The following is a 17,534-nucleotide window of genomic DNA, read 5'->3' as shown; positions in this document are numbered from 1 at the left end:
TTGTCTACGTTTTTTGAAGATCATTATTAAATAGTGTAAAATATAATTGTTAAACAGGGTTCGCGACTGATTTGCAAATACATGATTAGCTCTTTAAAAGATATAGACAACCTGACACATTTTTTTAAAGAATTTCAGAAACAGAAAAATGTGCGAATTTATTCCAAATAATTCAAATTTAAATAAAGGCAAATTTCTGAAATTTAAACCTCAGTAAAATCGTTTTTAAAAAACCCTAAAATTTAAATCAGAATTTAATTTTTAAACTGATGTAGTATTCAAAATTTGAGGAATGTAGAAATCCAGTTACTTTTTTAAAAAAGTTTATTTTTTTTTTAAAGTCTACATTTGGTAAAATAAAATTTAAGCTGATTATTTTGAATCTTTTTATTTTAATACTGAGTTAAAGATTTAGCTAGGATCAGCTTTCACTGAAACCTTTGATATTAGCTGTTATTAAAGAGAACATGCTTCAATAATACCGAAACATTTTTTCATTTAATAAAATTTAAGAAAATGTCTCAGCAATGGATGTTGCTATTCTCGAAAATGTAAAGAAAGAGGGAAAAATGAATATTGGTTAAAAAATTTGCTTCTACGTTTAATAATGAAATAAAAATGAGCTTAAATTAATTTTTAAAAATTCAAGAATATTTGAAAAAAAATGTTAATGTTGATAAATGGAGAAGATGAGATTAAAAGCCCATATAAAAAAAATAAAACAAGGAATTCTATTCCAAACTTTACATGGAAACATTTTGAATTTGTATAAAATATAATGCTGTTCTAACATTCAATGAAATTATGAAGAGATGTTGTTCGATTAATTATTCAATGTCAAATGCTGTATAGAATTAAAGAATTATTGTCTGTATGAAATTCTCACATTGAATCAGTTTGTAAAATAGAGCTGTAAATCTGCATATAGTTCATTTTATTATTAGGGATTTTTAAGGAATAAATTCACTTACTTGGTTAAATTAATTCTTCATTTGAGCAGGGGAAAATGTAAGAATTTCTATTAAATAAACAGTGGAACTCATCACTGATGCAAACTCTGTTCTATCGTCGCTTAATATACTTCGAAATGCAGACATTGAATTGTCCAATAAAAATATTCGAATATAATATTGAACATTACAGAAATAAATTATAAAGAAAATAGAAAAAAATATCGCATAGAATTCCGTTACAATGGCAAGAAAATATTAAAATGAAAAACAGTGAAATAAAGACAAACGATTTCAAAAAGAAGCAGCAGATGTTTTTAATTTTTTTTCTTCCTGATCTGATAGATTCGTGAACACACTGATTTTCATTAGAGCACATTAATTCAATAAATATAGCAAAAGATAAATATTATGATTTAAAAAATAATGCTGGAATATTATAATAGCATTAATAATACTTTCAATTATAAACTAAAAATTAATTAAATTCTTTAACGGATGTTTTTATGTAGATTATTTTTAATTTCCATTTTTTTTAATATTACAGAAGTAGATGTACAACTAAACAAGCGAAAAAGTTTTTCCTTGTTTGAAAAATCAGTATTAGGGTTACTAGGAAAATTATTCCACTTGCACTTTTTGGGTTACCATATTGGCAATAAACTCGTGGGCCAGGATTCAATCAAATTATTTAATCGCTGTCTATTTATTGATTATTTTTAATTTTCATTTCTCACAAAATTCGTGCAGTAGGTTTGGAACTTAACAAGTGAAAATAATAATAAAGAAAGCAGCATTACGATTGCTGAAAAAACTACTCTACTTGCTTATTTCAGATACCATACTCAAGAGGATCATAAACTAAGTTTCAAACCTAAATTATTCTTCATGTATTGAATATTGCAAAATACAATTCTGAATATTTGTATATGAGCACAATAAAAGTTAATTTTATAAGTAATTTTCTTTTGAATAAAAAATATGAATTAAGCCTCTTTGACAGTATTTAAACATGATTAAAAATAGTCTACAACCCAAGAAACAAACACTTGACAAATTTCAATGGTTAAACAGATTTTACTATCATAGAGTATATGAGTGATAATTCATTTTTATGTATATTGTCACGAAGAAAATAAAATTTTAGAAAGTAATGCATTTTATTTTTAAAGGCTAAATAAAGACAAAAGTAACACACTCAAAATTTGGCTTCCAAGATACAGATAATAATTTGAATACAAATAGAGAACATGTATTCAAAAAAATTAAAATCCACGCTCATCATCACCATCATTGAAATGGTAAATTTCGGATTTTTAGCAGCAAAAACACACGATTCTAGAAATTTTTAAGCTGATATTTAAATAATTCCCTCCCTTTATTTTTACATAATAATTAAATAGTTCTCTTCCTTTATTTTTATTTAATTAATTTTAATGAAGATCTTGAAGATCTCAATCTTTGGTTCAGGTGCATTTAAACAATTTCAAAGTATGAAAATGAAATAAAGATAGAAGATTTATTTCCTTTTTTTTTCAAAAATGACAGTATGAACTGTTGATGTTAAAAACAGTTAAAATTAGAGGCTGAAAATTCATCAGTCAATATACTTTTATTTTTCAAAACCGTGTCATGAGAGACATTGGAATAAGTAGTTTTCCTATAAAAAATCTACCAAAAAAAAATTTTTGCTTTTGAAAAATACTCCATTCGATTTTAATTAAAATTGGAATGTAAATTAACATGATTAAGCGAAGTATTAAGACCCATACAAAGAGTACTTGTTTGATAGTGAATACTATTTTACCTTTTTTTTTATTTTCTCGTATATGTTATATAGAGAAAGTATAGTAATAGTCAAAAAAAATTCGAACACGACTATTTTTACGAAGCACTGTTTTAGACCTTCCGAGGTCCGAAAAACAAATTTTCGGTAAATGTCTGTCTGTCTGTCTGCTATCTTTGATAAAGATAACACAAAAATGCTCTGAGCTATACTGCTAAAATTTGATATACTAATCTTTACACCAAATTTGCAGATTTTTATCAAATTTTGAGCAAAATCTGTTCAGAGGAAGTTCGTCTGTCCGGCTGTTCGAATATGATATAATAATTACAAAACGAAGAGAGCAAGATAAATAAAATTCGGTTCATAGATTTAACATATATAGTGCAGACACCTATCAAATGTTGAGTCGAATTCAACTACGGTTTGACCATCTATCTGTCGGTATTTTCAGAAACCAATAAATGTGATAGTTCAAAAACGCACTTAATTAAATATATCAAATTTGGTAAGAAATTTGCGTCACTACAAGTGGAGTTTTGGATCAAATTTTTGTTTAAGTCGGTTGAGAAAAACATGTCTAAAACACAAATTCAGTTTTTGGATATTATGAATGCACGCCAGGAATTAATCGCCAAATAACTCGCCAATACTGACAACAGATTCAGTAAAAATGCTAAATTCACGCCAAAGATTGATATTTTGTAACCATTCTACGCCAATACCATGTAAGGCATTCTCTGTCATGACAAATTTATTAGAGAATATGCGAGAAAGTTTTGAAGGGACCATTCTTGCAGATTTTAAACTATAAAATCTGCCAATAGATTCTGCAAACACACACACACACACACACACACACACACACACACACACACACACACACACACACACACACACACACACACACACACTTTAATGTCCACTTAAAAAAAACACTTTAAAATGTATATCTTCAATCTAACTCACATAATTTATTCTGAAGATGGATTTGCATTCAGCTGGTTGTAAGATTCCAGTAAGTCACGCATGCGCAGAAGGAAATTGCGCATGTGCTGAGAGAGCGGACGATAGCAAGTTCTTGGCTTGTAAGTCGTGTGAGAATTTTATTTTAAGTTCATTATTTTATTCATTTTTTATAAGACTCTGAATAACCGACAAATCAAATAATGCATTTCATGCGAGTATTTTACAGAACTGTATTGCTTAGTATTATTTTATGTATTTAAAGTTTTGTCTGTTTACTTATTAACAGTAAATCTGCACTGGAGAAATAAACACATTCAAAATTATGAATTTTTTTTATTCAAAGAGGCAAATTTCAACTATAATAGCTTTTATACAATATAATTATTTGAAACATTTTATTTGTTAAAGCTGCCTAAGAAAAAACACCGTTTTCTTTCGCTTTTTATATTAAAATAGAAAAACGATATCCCACCGGTAAAAAATTCAAACTTTGTTTATTCCATCTTGGGATTGATCTACAAGTTGCCATCTACAAAATGAGACAGCAAAAAATATTTCTTAAATAACGTTGCCATTCTAAAATAAACAAACAAATAAATAAAATAAAATATTAATACATTTTCAACATCCTCCCACCTTTTGATTATAAATAATAATCAAAATATAATACTATTAGTTAAACAGAGTTAAGAGATTCAATTAATGGCAACGTTTTACAAATTTTCAATTAATATTTAAATATAAAAATGAAAATTAATGTGAAAATGTCCAATCAAAAACAAAATAAATCACAAGTTCAGTCTCTCTGGCAATTTAATTCTTCTTCCGGCTCTACTAAATTTCATCTCGTTGCCAGAAGTACTGTCAGAAGTTTTGGTGATGTCATTTGACTTATTCAAATCATCTGGTGTCATCGAAGTGGAGAAGTCATCAGAGGATGTTAACTCTAATGGATATATTCTTTGAATTGGTCGCAGGAAATTCTGCTGTGAAGTTTGCACTCGAACAAGTCGTACATGTCCATCTTTACCTGGTATGATTTCTGTGATACGACCTAAAGGCCAGACAAGTCTCTTTTTATTATCTGCTCCCACCATAACAATGTCACCAACAGTAACTGTACATTTTCTTGATTTTTTATTTCTCCGCTGTATGAGAGCACCCAAATACTCAGATCTGAAACGATTTCTTAAGTCTTTAAGCACTGCTTGTCTGTATTTGAATCTATTGCTCACAGAATTTTGCTCTACAGCATCTATATCAGGAAGATTGCATTCATGCACATCTTGTATGAACATCGATGGAGAAATTGGTTTTATAGCTTCCTCTTCGCAAATGTAAGTTAGAGGTCTTGAGTTGATTACACGCTCGCAGTCTGCCAAAACCGTTATCATCTCCTCATAATTGAGACGTGCCTGTCCTAACACTTTCTTCAAAAGATCTTTTAAAATTCTAATTAATCTCTCCCACCATCCGCCCCACCAGGCAGCAGTTGGAGGATTAAACTTCCAGTAAATAGAGTTTATTGCTCCATATTTTTGGATGCGGTTCCAATCCAGTTGTTTTAAATAGTTGGCTGCTCCAACAAAATTGGAGCCATTATCGCAGTATATTGTTGTGCATCTTCCCCTGCGAGAAACAAATCTCCTAAAGGCCATTAAAAAAACATCAGTCGATGCAGCAGTAACAAGCTCGAAATGAACTGCTCTGTACACTGCACAAGTAAAAATCAGAACCCAGCTCTTCTTGTCTTTAAGGAATAAAGGTCCAGCCATATCAACGCCAGTTATCTGAAACACCGCAGCATCCTTTACTCTATTTTCTGGAAGGGGGGGACTTATAACTTCTATGTTCTTTGAGCTATATCTTTTACACGTAATGCAATTGGCCACCACATGTTTCACCGCTTTTCTTCCATTTAGGATCCAGTACTTTTCTCTAAGTGCATTCAATAGTATCTGGACTCCAGCATGACAGTTCTTAACGTGAGCATTATAGATTAACCGCTTTACCACTTCATGATTCGGAGGAAGAACAATAGGTTTAAGAAAATCTTCACTGTCCTTGCGATAAATAATTTTAGTTTTCAAACGGATGATGCCAAGATCGTCTTTAAATACTTGTAGGGTTTTTAATCTCTTTTCTTCTTCTGGGAGAAAAGACTCATTCTGTATCATAAATAAAACCTTCATTTCTGCTTCCTGAAATTCTGTAGCGGTTAATTCACCATGCTTCTTCTCAGTTATATTTTTGCAGTTGTTCATGAAGCGGAGGATCCATGCAACAAGACGAACTATTCTATCATAGTTCGAAAAATATCTGTAGTACCAGTTTGCAACACCACAGGCTTCATTATTTGATAATATAAAAGTCGTCTTAGACTTTTCCTTTCTAATCTCTTCTTCATTCCAACTTGTACCTAATGTCCATGCCTTTTGTAGCATTATTTTCGGACAGAGCATCACTGGTGCAGTGAATCCAAAAGGATCAAATACTTTATGTACTGTAGATAACATACTCCTTTTAGTTACTTTTTCCACATTAATGCCATCCAGCCATTTCATGTTAATTTTCAAAGTGTCTAATTTCTTATTCCAAATAAGACCTAATACCTGAGTTTCTTCCTTTGAATTAGTTTCACAGTCGCCAGACCATTCCCATTCTCTAAGATCAAAACCACCTTTTGCCATCAAGGTTTTAGAATTGTCAATGAATCGATCTAATTGGTCTTTACTGTCGACACTAGTAACGACATTATCAATGTAGAAACTCTCCAAAAGTCTTTTCTTCAAAGATTTTTCAAATCCTTCACATTTTTGAATATGGTACTCAATTACTGAAGCTAAAAGAAAAGGGCTACATTTTACCCCAAAAACAACTCTTGTGTGACGAAAAACTCTCAATTTCTTTTCTTCTCTATTTTCCCACCACAAAAACCGAAGGAAGTCTCTATCCTCTTTACGAATACTAATTTGCAGAAAAGCTTTCCTGATGTCAGCTATAACGCCAAGCTGTCCCTCTCTGAATCGAAGAAGAATATTTGGAATAAGCTCAATGAGATTAGGACCACATTCCAAACACTGATTCAAAGATGGATAATTTGCTAATCTCGCTGAAGCGTCAAACACCGGACGAATTGGAGTAGTGCTGCTGCTTAGTTTTATCACTGCACGGTGAGGTAAATAATTACCATAAGAGTTCATTTCGTTGGTAGGAACTTCCTCTATTATGTCTTCATCTAACCAATTTAGAAGAATATTTTCATATTTCTCATACATATTCATAGCTATAAGTTTTGAGGTAGTGTAGTCGAGCCTTTTCCTCGCCAAATCCAAGTTGTCGGGCAAAGGTGACTTATCATCAGACCATGGTAAACAAACTTCATATCGACCATCTTTATTAATTGTTACCGTTTCTAGAAAATGCTCCTTGGTCCGAAGATCAATCTCGTTCTTAGATTTTTTCTCAACAGGATCATTGATTCCGATTGAATCTAATTTCCATAATTTTGTGATTTCAGCTTCATTTACAAATAAGGACAGCACTATTAAAGCCAGGTTTTCTTCCGAAGATTCTTCCTGTGGTACCTTACCCATTAAGGTCCATCCTAAGAAAGTTTCTACAGCGACAAGACCTGAAGATAAGACTTTTCTTTTGCCAGTTAACATTTTCCCCATAACGTCAGCTCCAATTAGAATATCAATGCCTTCACAAGTATCGCTAATATCAGTTAGATTAATCTGATTTTCCTCTAATTCTTTTATCCAGGGACCTTTAAAAACCGGTCTAATATTGTCACAAATGATAGATTGATCCAGAACTTCAAAATTACAGCCGAAATTTCCAATCAAATTTCTCAATTTTACTTTATAACAATTATGTTTAAATTCATTAGTGATAACGCCACCAAAAAGAGAATGTACCAATTTTTCACATCGAACGGGTGTATAATTCATTTCTTCAGCTACACTTTTCAAAATGTAAGATTTATGTGATGCGGAATCAAAAAGTAACCTCACAATTTTCTGTTTATTATCCGATACCACTTTAGCTTTGAGAGTTTGAAGAAATATCTTAGGGCTGTGTTTATTAAAATTAGCCATATTAACATCTAGTGCGGGTTTATCTTCTTTTCCCTCTACAGACATCTTTTGCGAATCAAGCACATCACACATTATAGGAAAATGTTTTTTAGAACATATCAGGCATTTTAAAACTGCTCGGCATCTTTTAACTGCGTGAAATGGCGATAAACATGCAAAGCAGCATCGTTTTTCCTTGACTATTTTTTGTCTTTCCGATAGAGTCATTTTTTGAGCCGTAAAGCAATCTGAACTTGAATGTTTACCACCGCAAAAAACGCAAGATTTCTTTACATCTTTATCTGCAGCAGTCGTTAACAAACCTATAGCTGTAGGTACTTTATTTCTCAAATTCTCCGAGCTATATTGTTTCTTTTTCAAAGGTCTGTATTCTTGGCCCTTTCCTAAACCGAAACCGGCTACAGCCAAACATATTCTTTCTTCTCCTTCAACTTCCGTTTTCAAAAATTGCATCAAATTATCCAATCTTCCTTTCGCGTCAGAGTTAATACTGGAAATATTACTACGATTCCAAGCCTTTAAAAATTCAGCTGGGAAACACGATTCAACCATAGGATACAAAATGGATGCACATTTATCTGTGGTTACACCTAATGTTTCTAATGCTCGTAAATATGATTCAAGCTTATCATACAAAGAAGTTAATGAAAATGTTTCTTTTGTTTGCACAGAAATAATTAATTTTAATAATTCTCTCACATATACTTCCACTAAAATATCTTCTCTACCAAAACGCGATTTTAAACCATCAATAGCCTTTTGATAGTTGGCGCCAGTTGGCGGAAAACTTTCAACAACCTCTCTAGCACGAGAACCAGAAATTGTTGCTTGAACTAGGTACTGAAATTTGTCTTCTGGTGCGATATCCTCATCTTTATGTATTTGCTCAAATTGACTCCAAAATGGGAGCCAATCTTTAATATCGTCGCCAAATTGTCTAAATTCTAATCTAGGCAGTGTAAACTTTCTCTTATAATTATTTAAATCAGCAGTAGAATTAGCAGAAAATGACTGACCTCTATTTTGAGATTGTATTCTTGCCAATTCTATTTCTTTTTCAATTTCAAGCTGCAATCTTCTATCTTCCTTTTCAGCTTCAAGCTGCAATCTTCTATCTTCCTTTTCAGCTTCAAGCTGCAATCTTCTATCTTCCTTTTCAGCTTCAAGCTGCAATCTTCTATCTTCCTTTTCAGCTTCAAGCTGCAATCTTTTATCTTCTTTTTCGGTTTCTTCTTTTAATTTCCTTTCCGAAATAACATTACTTAAAAGTTCTTGAACGAATTCTGGATCATTCTTATATTCACAACTTTTTAAAATAAGATATTTTAATCCAACTATCGTAATATTTTCTGATACGTCTTCTCCAATTTCAGACGCAACGTATTTCAGATCTTCTTTTTTAAAACCTTTTATTGCTTGAAACATCTTGATTTATTTTGTTTCGAGAAAATCCTGTCGCGGACGCCAAAAAATGTTAAAGCTGCCTAAGAAAAAACACCGTTTTCTTTCGCTTTTTATATTAAAATAGAAAAACGATATCCCACCGGTAAAAAATTCAAACTTTGTTTATTCCATCTTGGGATTGATCTACAAGTTGCCATCTACAAAATGAGACAGCAAAAAATATTTCTTAAATAACGTTGCCATTCTAAAATAAACAAACAAATAAATAAAATAAAATATTAATACATTTTCAACATTATTCGCATAAATTAAATATATTAAACATAAATTATTTCATACGAATTTAGTAAATCTTCCAAATTTATTTTTAGAAATCAGTATTCTTATCGCGTATATTCTAATCCGTCTCGGGTTCAATTTAGAATAATCTATAAGACAAAAAAAAAAAAAATATTGCATTGCTTAGAAAGTTTAGTTTGTCTACTTTCTGAAATCAGATTTTATGTGCTTATTGTTTGTCTATTTATTGCTTGTAATGTTTTAAAAATAAATATGTATTGTAAAAATAAACACATTCTAAATTTTCCATTCTTTTTTATTCACATTCCAATTATAACAGTTTTTATACAATAGTAACCATTTGGAACATTTTACTCACATAAATTTACATATATATATATATATATATATATATATGTGTAGGTGTGTGTGTGTGTGTGTGTGTGTGTGTGTGTGTGTGTGTGTGTGTGTGTGTGTGTGTGTGTTTTACATATATATATATATTTATGAACAACATAATGTTCTGAAAATGAATCTGGAAGTTTCAGCTAAATTCATATGCAATAATTTATGTTGAATATATATATATATATATATATATATATATATATATATATATATATATATATATATGTATATATAAGTTTATATATATATATATATATTCAACATAAATTATTGCATATGAATTTAGCTGAAACTTCCAGATTCATTTTCAGAACATTATGTTGTTTTTTCTTATGGCACTCGCCACGGACAAGCCGCTGTTACGAAGACAGCGATTATAAGCCGGTGGGGGAGTGTCTCTTGTTTTTTTAGTGGCGCCAACTAGGTCCAAGAGTACGACTTAGCTACTCACGCATCACTCATTCGCTTGCACAACCCCTTTTTACAGGAGGGCACATTCACACATCTCATAGATAGAACAACGGAAGAGCAACCATGCCTAAACCCGGACACGAATCCAGGTTGCCCAGATCATGGGGAAGACGCGCTACCCCTATGCCAGGACACCGGCTCAAAATGTTATTCTTAACTCTTATATTTTCATCGGTCTCAGGTTCCATTTAGAATAATCTATAAGAATAAAAGGAAATATTACAAACTAAAATTACCACTTTTAGTCTTCTATGATAATTTGATAAAACAACCCGAGAGTGTAAAAATAAAAAGCAGCGTTCTTCTTAAGTTCAAGACCTTGTCCGAATTTCCTAGTTTTACAGTTTTCTACGAGAAGCAAGAGAGAGAGAGAGAGAAATGAAGTACATGCAAAGAAAAAGGAGAAACCATTCCCGCTGGTTTGTAATTTCGAATACATTTTTTCGTAATTCATGTTGGCAGTCTTGCCAACATCGTTAATGACAATAGCATCCTCAGATGGAAAAAAAAAAGAATGGGAACTTTTTGACGGACGCTCGAATTGCGAAGTCCGTGATGCACTTAGGATTTTCAGAATCTAAGGAGCTCTATTTTGAAAAGTCAATATTCTTAAATTCTTTGAAAACCTAGATACAAATCTCATATCTAAATATTCATTTGAGAATTATATCGGTCCATCAACAAATTTATGTTCGAATATGCGGAAGAGTTCCATTCCACTGGTTTTTATTTTCCAATACATTTTTCAAAAATCATGTTTGCCTACTTATCAAAATCTACTCTTATGACAGAGTATCCTCTATCATATCTCAAACGGAGAAAAAAAGAATGAACGCGTTTAGAGAGACGTTCGAATTGTGAAGTGGGTGATGCATTTAGGATTTGCAGAATCCAATGAACACCATTTGAAAAAGGCAACAGGGTGTTCTTGAATTCTTTGAAACCCCAAATACCAATCCCATATTTAAATATTTATCTCGTCAATAAGCTTCGGAAAAGTCAACAAATTTATGTTCTTAAGTTTCTCGATATTTCTAATGAGTTCCCATGTTATAAATATTACGGAATCTAAAACTGAAATATTGCACAAATTAAATTTCTATATGACACTACCTATGTGAAATCAATTTGTAGCTAAATTAGTATTTAAAAAGGACATTGAAAGCTCTAAAATTATTAAAATATAATGATTCTAAAATTTCGCCTCGAGATTCGATTTTCAAATCATCTGTGTACACCATTTCCAAATCAATTTCCTTTAAAAACCGACTGAATGGATTATCCAATAAAAGAAATTTGTTCAATTTTGAAATTAATATTCCTTAAAACCATATAAAGAAAATATCTCAAATATTAAGCTTCCTGTTTTGGAATATTTAAATTTCTGTGACATGTAAAAGCAATATTTATTAGAGGATTGAGCGCCCTCGCCATCTGAAACATTTTGCAGGTCTTCGGTTCAAATCTGGGTGCCCGTGAGAAGCTGTATACAGTTTTTATTTTACTTTTTATTCTGTTTTTTTTTATTTTTTGAATATTATATTCCAGATTATTTGTAAGGTTATTACGAATTATTCTACAAATTTTAAGTCAAAAAATTATATTTTTTAATCGAAGTATCAATAAAATCAACACACTTCTCAAATTCCACAAATTGGTGCATGCGCAGTAATGGGCCCTATTCATAGCATTGGGCTTTTAAGCCAGAATCCCATCGTATTTCGAACTATAATTGGGTAACCGAATTTAGAAGCTTACATATCCGTCACTTTCGAAGCATGTGTGGACTGGCGGATGGAGAGTCCTTGCCTTTTTGGAACATTTTGCAGGTCTTCGGTTCGAATTTAGGTGCTCCTTAATAGCTATACACAATTTTTCTTATTTTTATTTTATTTTTTGAATATAATAAACCAGATTATTTGTCCTCTCCATTTAGATAATTTTGGAAGTCTTGCTCTCAGATTAAAATTAATAGAATATTTGTAAATTTGCAAATTATGTCCGTATGGAAATAACCTTGTATGATCTTGCGATTCCATATTTTGTCATTGGCTAATCGTGTACACTTTGAAATGCTCTAAACATTGTAACAGAATTTTTTTGATACTTCTTTAATTGAACATAAAAAAATAATAAGAAAATTTTATTTAAAATACTTTTTATTTGTGTACTAAATAATAGATTCTTTTATTTCAATTATTTTCCACTTTCAATTTTGGCTTGCTATTTCTCAAACTCGCTACTAGATAGTGCCACTAGTTTAGAACCAAAATTCAATTTATTGCTAATTATTTACTAATGATTGTTTTAAATAATGTTAAATGTATTTCGTTAAATTATGTATTGAAACAACGTAATTTATATTGCTGTAGAGACTATAAAAGTGTACAAATTTCAAATATGTAACGCGTAAATTAGCATATATAGAGTATAAATTAATTAAAAGGCTTGCTTATTTGTTATATATATATTTTTTTTTTATTCTGGAATGTTAATTAGAATGCTGATTCTCTTTGGAGTGTTCATCTCCAGTAAGATCTCTTTGCGCATTTTTTGCTGCTGTGGTCGTTTAATAACGATCTTCGGCTTGTGTGTTTTGATTTTCGTCTGTACTGCTCTTGTGCATGCTTCATCTATGTATTTTTTTTTCTTTTTTTGTACAGAAAAAAATTACAGAATTATGAGAAAAAATTAGTTTACCTTTTTTTTAATCTCATTTCTTTAAAATAAATTCATAAATAAATATACGTTTATAAAAATAAGCATTTATTTAAAATTTTGATGACCTTTCACGCTATAGCACTATGGTAAACCTAAATGCAGTAAAGTTTTTAAATGAATAATTATAATAAATTCGTAGAATATGAAGTGTTTTGCTTCATATATCATTTGGGAATTTTACTTTATGTTCATCATTTTATTTTTCTTTGTTATAATTCTCTGAAAAATTGTTAAATAAAATATTGAATTTCATACGATTATCTTACAGAAATGTATTGCTTAGAGAATTTAATTGCTTTGTATTATTTTCTGAAATTAAAATCTTGTTTGTTTATTGTTTGATTATTTATTTCTTGTAATGTTTAAACAGTAAATATATATTATAAAAATAATAACATTCTAAATTTTCAATTCTTTTATTTAAATTTCAACTATAATAGCCTTTATACAACAATATTTATTTGAAACATTTTACTCGCATAAATTTATATATATTTAACATTAATGATTTCATATGCATTTAGCTGATTCTTCCAGATTTTTTTTCAAAACATTATTTTTATCTTGTATGCTTTCATCGGTCTCAGGTTCCATTTAGATTAATCTGTAAGAGAAAAAAAGAAAATATTGCAAACAAAAATTGCTGCTTTTAATCATCATTACGGATAATTCTCTTTTCAAAAACAATTAATATATTTTTCCGTTAAACGAATGCCACGCATTTTTGGCCCCAAATTGGCGAATTCGAGATCTTGACTCTAGTGTTGCTTAAAGATTTCTGACTTTCAATGATCTAATGAATCTACTAGATCCCAACTTCCGTTGCTATCGAAATCAGAGGTGTAAGAATTAAGAACAATTTCTTGCAAAACATAACAAAATCGTACTAAACGCTCTTAAACTTGCTAACAGTCCATTATTTGGGGTGACTGAAAGATATCGTGATAAATTTATATGGAAAATATGCTTTGCAATAAGAATTTCAAAATTCACGCATGTGACAAAAAGTCACCAAAAAAATTTCACAATTTTGGCGATCAATTCTTAATTTTTGTTAAACTACAGGAGGATGGTTTTTTAAATTTAAAAATTTTGCCCTGTTATATACTAAGATGATGTAAACATTTAAAAAACAATATTGAAAAGGATGAATTGGCTTATTTCGCTTGTTTATGAATTACACAGATGAAATAAGATCGTCTTGCAAACGTTGTCTGAAGCATCGCAACATTTTTACGGCTTCCCTCTCGGGGACGGGAAGGATAGTAAATTCGCTATCTTATTTAAATTATATATTCAGTAAATAGAAGCGCAAGAGTAACAGAACTGTAGTTGTGCGTTAATTATTTGGGGAAGATATGCTTGCAGAAGGTAATTTCACCAAGAAAGGAACCAAACTTCAGAGAGCGATACATCGCTCCAAGAAAAATCATCAAGCCAAAAGAAAAAAAAAGGTCAGCGATGATGGTTTCAAGATATTATTAACTCTCAAGTTTTAGTTCTCCCCGAGAAATGATTTTTGGAAATATCTGTGTGTTTCTGAATCCGGAACTGCACCGTCACCAGCAGCATAATGACGGTGGAAGAAAATATATCTGGCAGGAGTTTGTAGTGAATGCCTATAATAAATCATATACATGCCTATAATAAATCATATATACAGTATCATATAAATCATATCAGATATCTGTAAACTACAGGCTCCGTCGAGACTGTGTGTGACGTAATTGCCGCACCGCTCATCATCCGGGTATGCTTCTAAAAAAGTTATTATTTCTTTCTTTCTAAAGAACACTCTCGCGCACACTGCCTCGGTGAAACTCGTAGTAAAAATCAAATGTTTAATTTTTTGTTAAAATGTAAATAAATTTTTTTTTAAAAAACGTTGCAATAATTAGAGTCACAACAAATGCACACTACCCTAATTACGACAAGGTACAGAAGTTCCCGGTGCTTGTTCGTTTTGGATAAGATGAAGACATTGAGTTTTTATATTTAAATCACATTTAAGAACTTTCAAAACAAATATTTTGAAGGGTGGGATAAGGCCAAGCCATTTATGACGACTGAAGGTGAAAAAAAAACCCTGTTTAATATCCTTTTTTTATTTATTCTCTCTATGCTACTGATCATCAAGCTGTTTGTCTGTATGTCTATCCGCATACATTTAAATAAGATGTTTCAAAAAAGTCGACGAAATCGACTTTTTTGAAATCTGAACAATGACATAAAGCATTTAAACAGAAATTGTAAATATGAAAATAATCATATCAATAGCAAAAATTAAAAAAAAAAATTCTAGTTAGTTCTCTTTAGCGAAGAAAAAAGAATGAGCGATTTTAGCGAGACGCTCGAATCGTCAAATTTGTAATTTTATAAATATTACGGAATCTAAAATTTAATATTTCTAAAATTAATTCTTAGATGCCACCACCTCTATGAATAAAATTCGAAACTTAATTTCTATTTTAATTGAACATTAAGAGTTCTAAAAATATTAAAATGTAGCGATTACAAAATTCGGCCTTCACAGATACGTAGTTTGGGAAAAATGTAAAAGCATTTAATAAAAATAATTACTTACTATCATAACTATAAGGAAGTGCCTTCGATGCATTTCACAAGTAGTTGGTTTCGTTTGGCGTTATTTGGTAACTGGCCTTTTCACAAGGCACTGAATCCATGATATTGCTCATAATCCACTGATTAAGAGCAGATATTCTAGGATAAGAAGATAATCCCAAGCAATCTATTTCGCCTCCTGATGTCACTCCTATCACGTGGTATCTTCCATCTGCATATCTTGTAAATAAGGGAGAACCAGAATCACTCTGGAACGTTTAATAATGTGTGATTTAAAAACATCTGAAATATTTATAACCAGATAACAGTGATTATAAAAAGCAGGTAATGATTTGGCCTTTATGATCGGAAATGATGAATTAATGCGTTGGGTCGTATAGAAAATATGAATCACATTCTTGTGATTCATATCACAAGAATTATGATGATTCATCATTTTATGACAATTATTTTATATTGCTAATATCAAGAAAATATAAGATTTAAGCTAGAGTCGCATGGCTTAGCGGACATCCGAAAATCATAGGCATTCATACTTTTCTTCATAATAGGAATTTGATTTATCATATTGGGGAAAACTGAAGTGAAAAGAAGTTTCCGGTAGGGTGAGAGGTTCTCGCTTCTCTAATGAGCACATGAAACTCGAATTACCACCACTCTGATCATTCCTTGTACTTCTGAACCAAATAGTAATGAGAGATATTACGTAATAACCACAGTACACACTTTGATTTTCTTAGGGATTTGGTCATTTAGACACTCCGGATGTTCAAGCATTGTGAAAGTCGATCGTTTGTGGTTTCAGAATTGATGAATCCCTCCGAGAAGATCTTTAGATATAGTGATCAGAAGCTTCTGGTATGGTTGTAGTTTTTTCATCTTCTTGATGGGTACATTAACAGTAATGTTCTCTAACAACCAGCTAATGACGTATCGTACATGTGAAGGAAAATCGGGAGTATTTGTTGCATGTAATTAGATGAAATTTAAATGGCAACAGTATTGGATATTATCTATTACAGCTACTCGGTCGTTCAGTTTATCTCAGACGCAAAGGCAAGGCAACAATTTCCCTTATTGTGATTAAAGAAAGTGGTGATCTATTTTCTAAACATTCTACAGATTTAATGGAATTCTCCCAGATAATTCTTACGATAAGCGTTCCTGTTCCCTGAATCCAATATCTTTTAAATGACAGTTGAAGAGGTCAATAAGTATAGTTGTTCTCAATACTCTTTTAGAAGTAGTGCTTCGTTTACTTTCGTGTTCCCTAAAATGCATATCAATGAGTTTGTTACGTTAATGTATGTATAATGTTCAAAATCTGCAGCTGGAGTGGCAATATGCGCCTGAATTAGAATTTGTAACAGCGCCTTACCACGAAGAAAACGCCCAAAATATCGATGTTTGCCAGGTATGGAATTTTCACCTTTGCGTGTTTGTGAAATACAAATCCTATTTCCTGTTAATGCTCAAAGAAAGTAATTTCCTAATTTCTATTTCAGAAAAATGCTTTATTTGAACAAAGATTTTATAATCATATGTAATGAAATTTGAAAATTTTTTATGAAAGAAAAACTGAGAAAAAATGAAATTGATATCATTAAAATAGTATTGACAGGGAAAAATTATCTTTGCAAACCAATATTTTTGGAAGTTGTAACTGAAAAATAACAAAAAAACATACTTAATTTTTAATTAATTCATATATTAATAAACTTTAGAATTTGAAAAATTAGCAGAAATTTTCCAATTACCTTAAAATGTAATTAAACTAAATTGGGCAAAAACTGAAAATTTATTCAAAAGACATAAAGAAGCATTTTTTTATATATTCTCCCTCCCTCTCTCTCTCTCTCT

General features: G+C 30.8%; 1 protein-coding gene across 3 annotated transcripts in view; it reads right to left on the bottom strand.

The window, feature by feature from the left end:
• LOC129975132 (phenoloxidase-activating factor 3-like) overlaps positions 1 to 17,534 on the bottom strand; it is a 52,764-nt gene that overhangs the window by 19,460 nt on the left and 15,770 nt on the right. Inside the window, exons 7-8 of one of the 3 annotated variants that reach the window (XM_056088082.1) lie at positions 15,676 to 15,922; positions 13,538 to 13,695 (exon numbers count right to left, since the gene is read on the bottom strand). In XM_056088082.1, the coding sequence (XP_055944057.1) occupies positions 15,710 to 15,922 (213 nt within the window). In that variant the 3' untranslated portion in view covers positions 13,538 to 13,695; positions 15,676 to 15,709. Of the gene's footprint in view, positions 1 to 971; positions 1,017 to 13,537; positions 13,696 to 15,675; positions 15,923 to 17,534 lie in introns of those variants that run through there. The other 2 variants (XM_056088081.1, XM_056088083.1) reach the window with 2 other exon arrangements.

This window comes from Argiope bruennichi, chromosome 7, assembly GCF_947563725.1.
Source record: "Argiope bruennichi chromosome 7, qqArgBrue1.1, whole genome shotgun sequence".
NCBI classification, from domain to species: Eukaryota; Metazoa; Arthropoda; class Arachnida; order Araneae; family Araneidae; genus Argiope; species Argiope bruennichi.
This window is presented reverse-complemented; position numbering and strand designations above follow the sequence as displayed.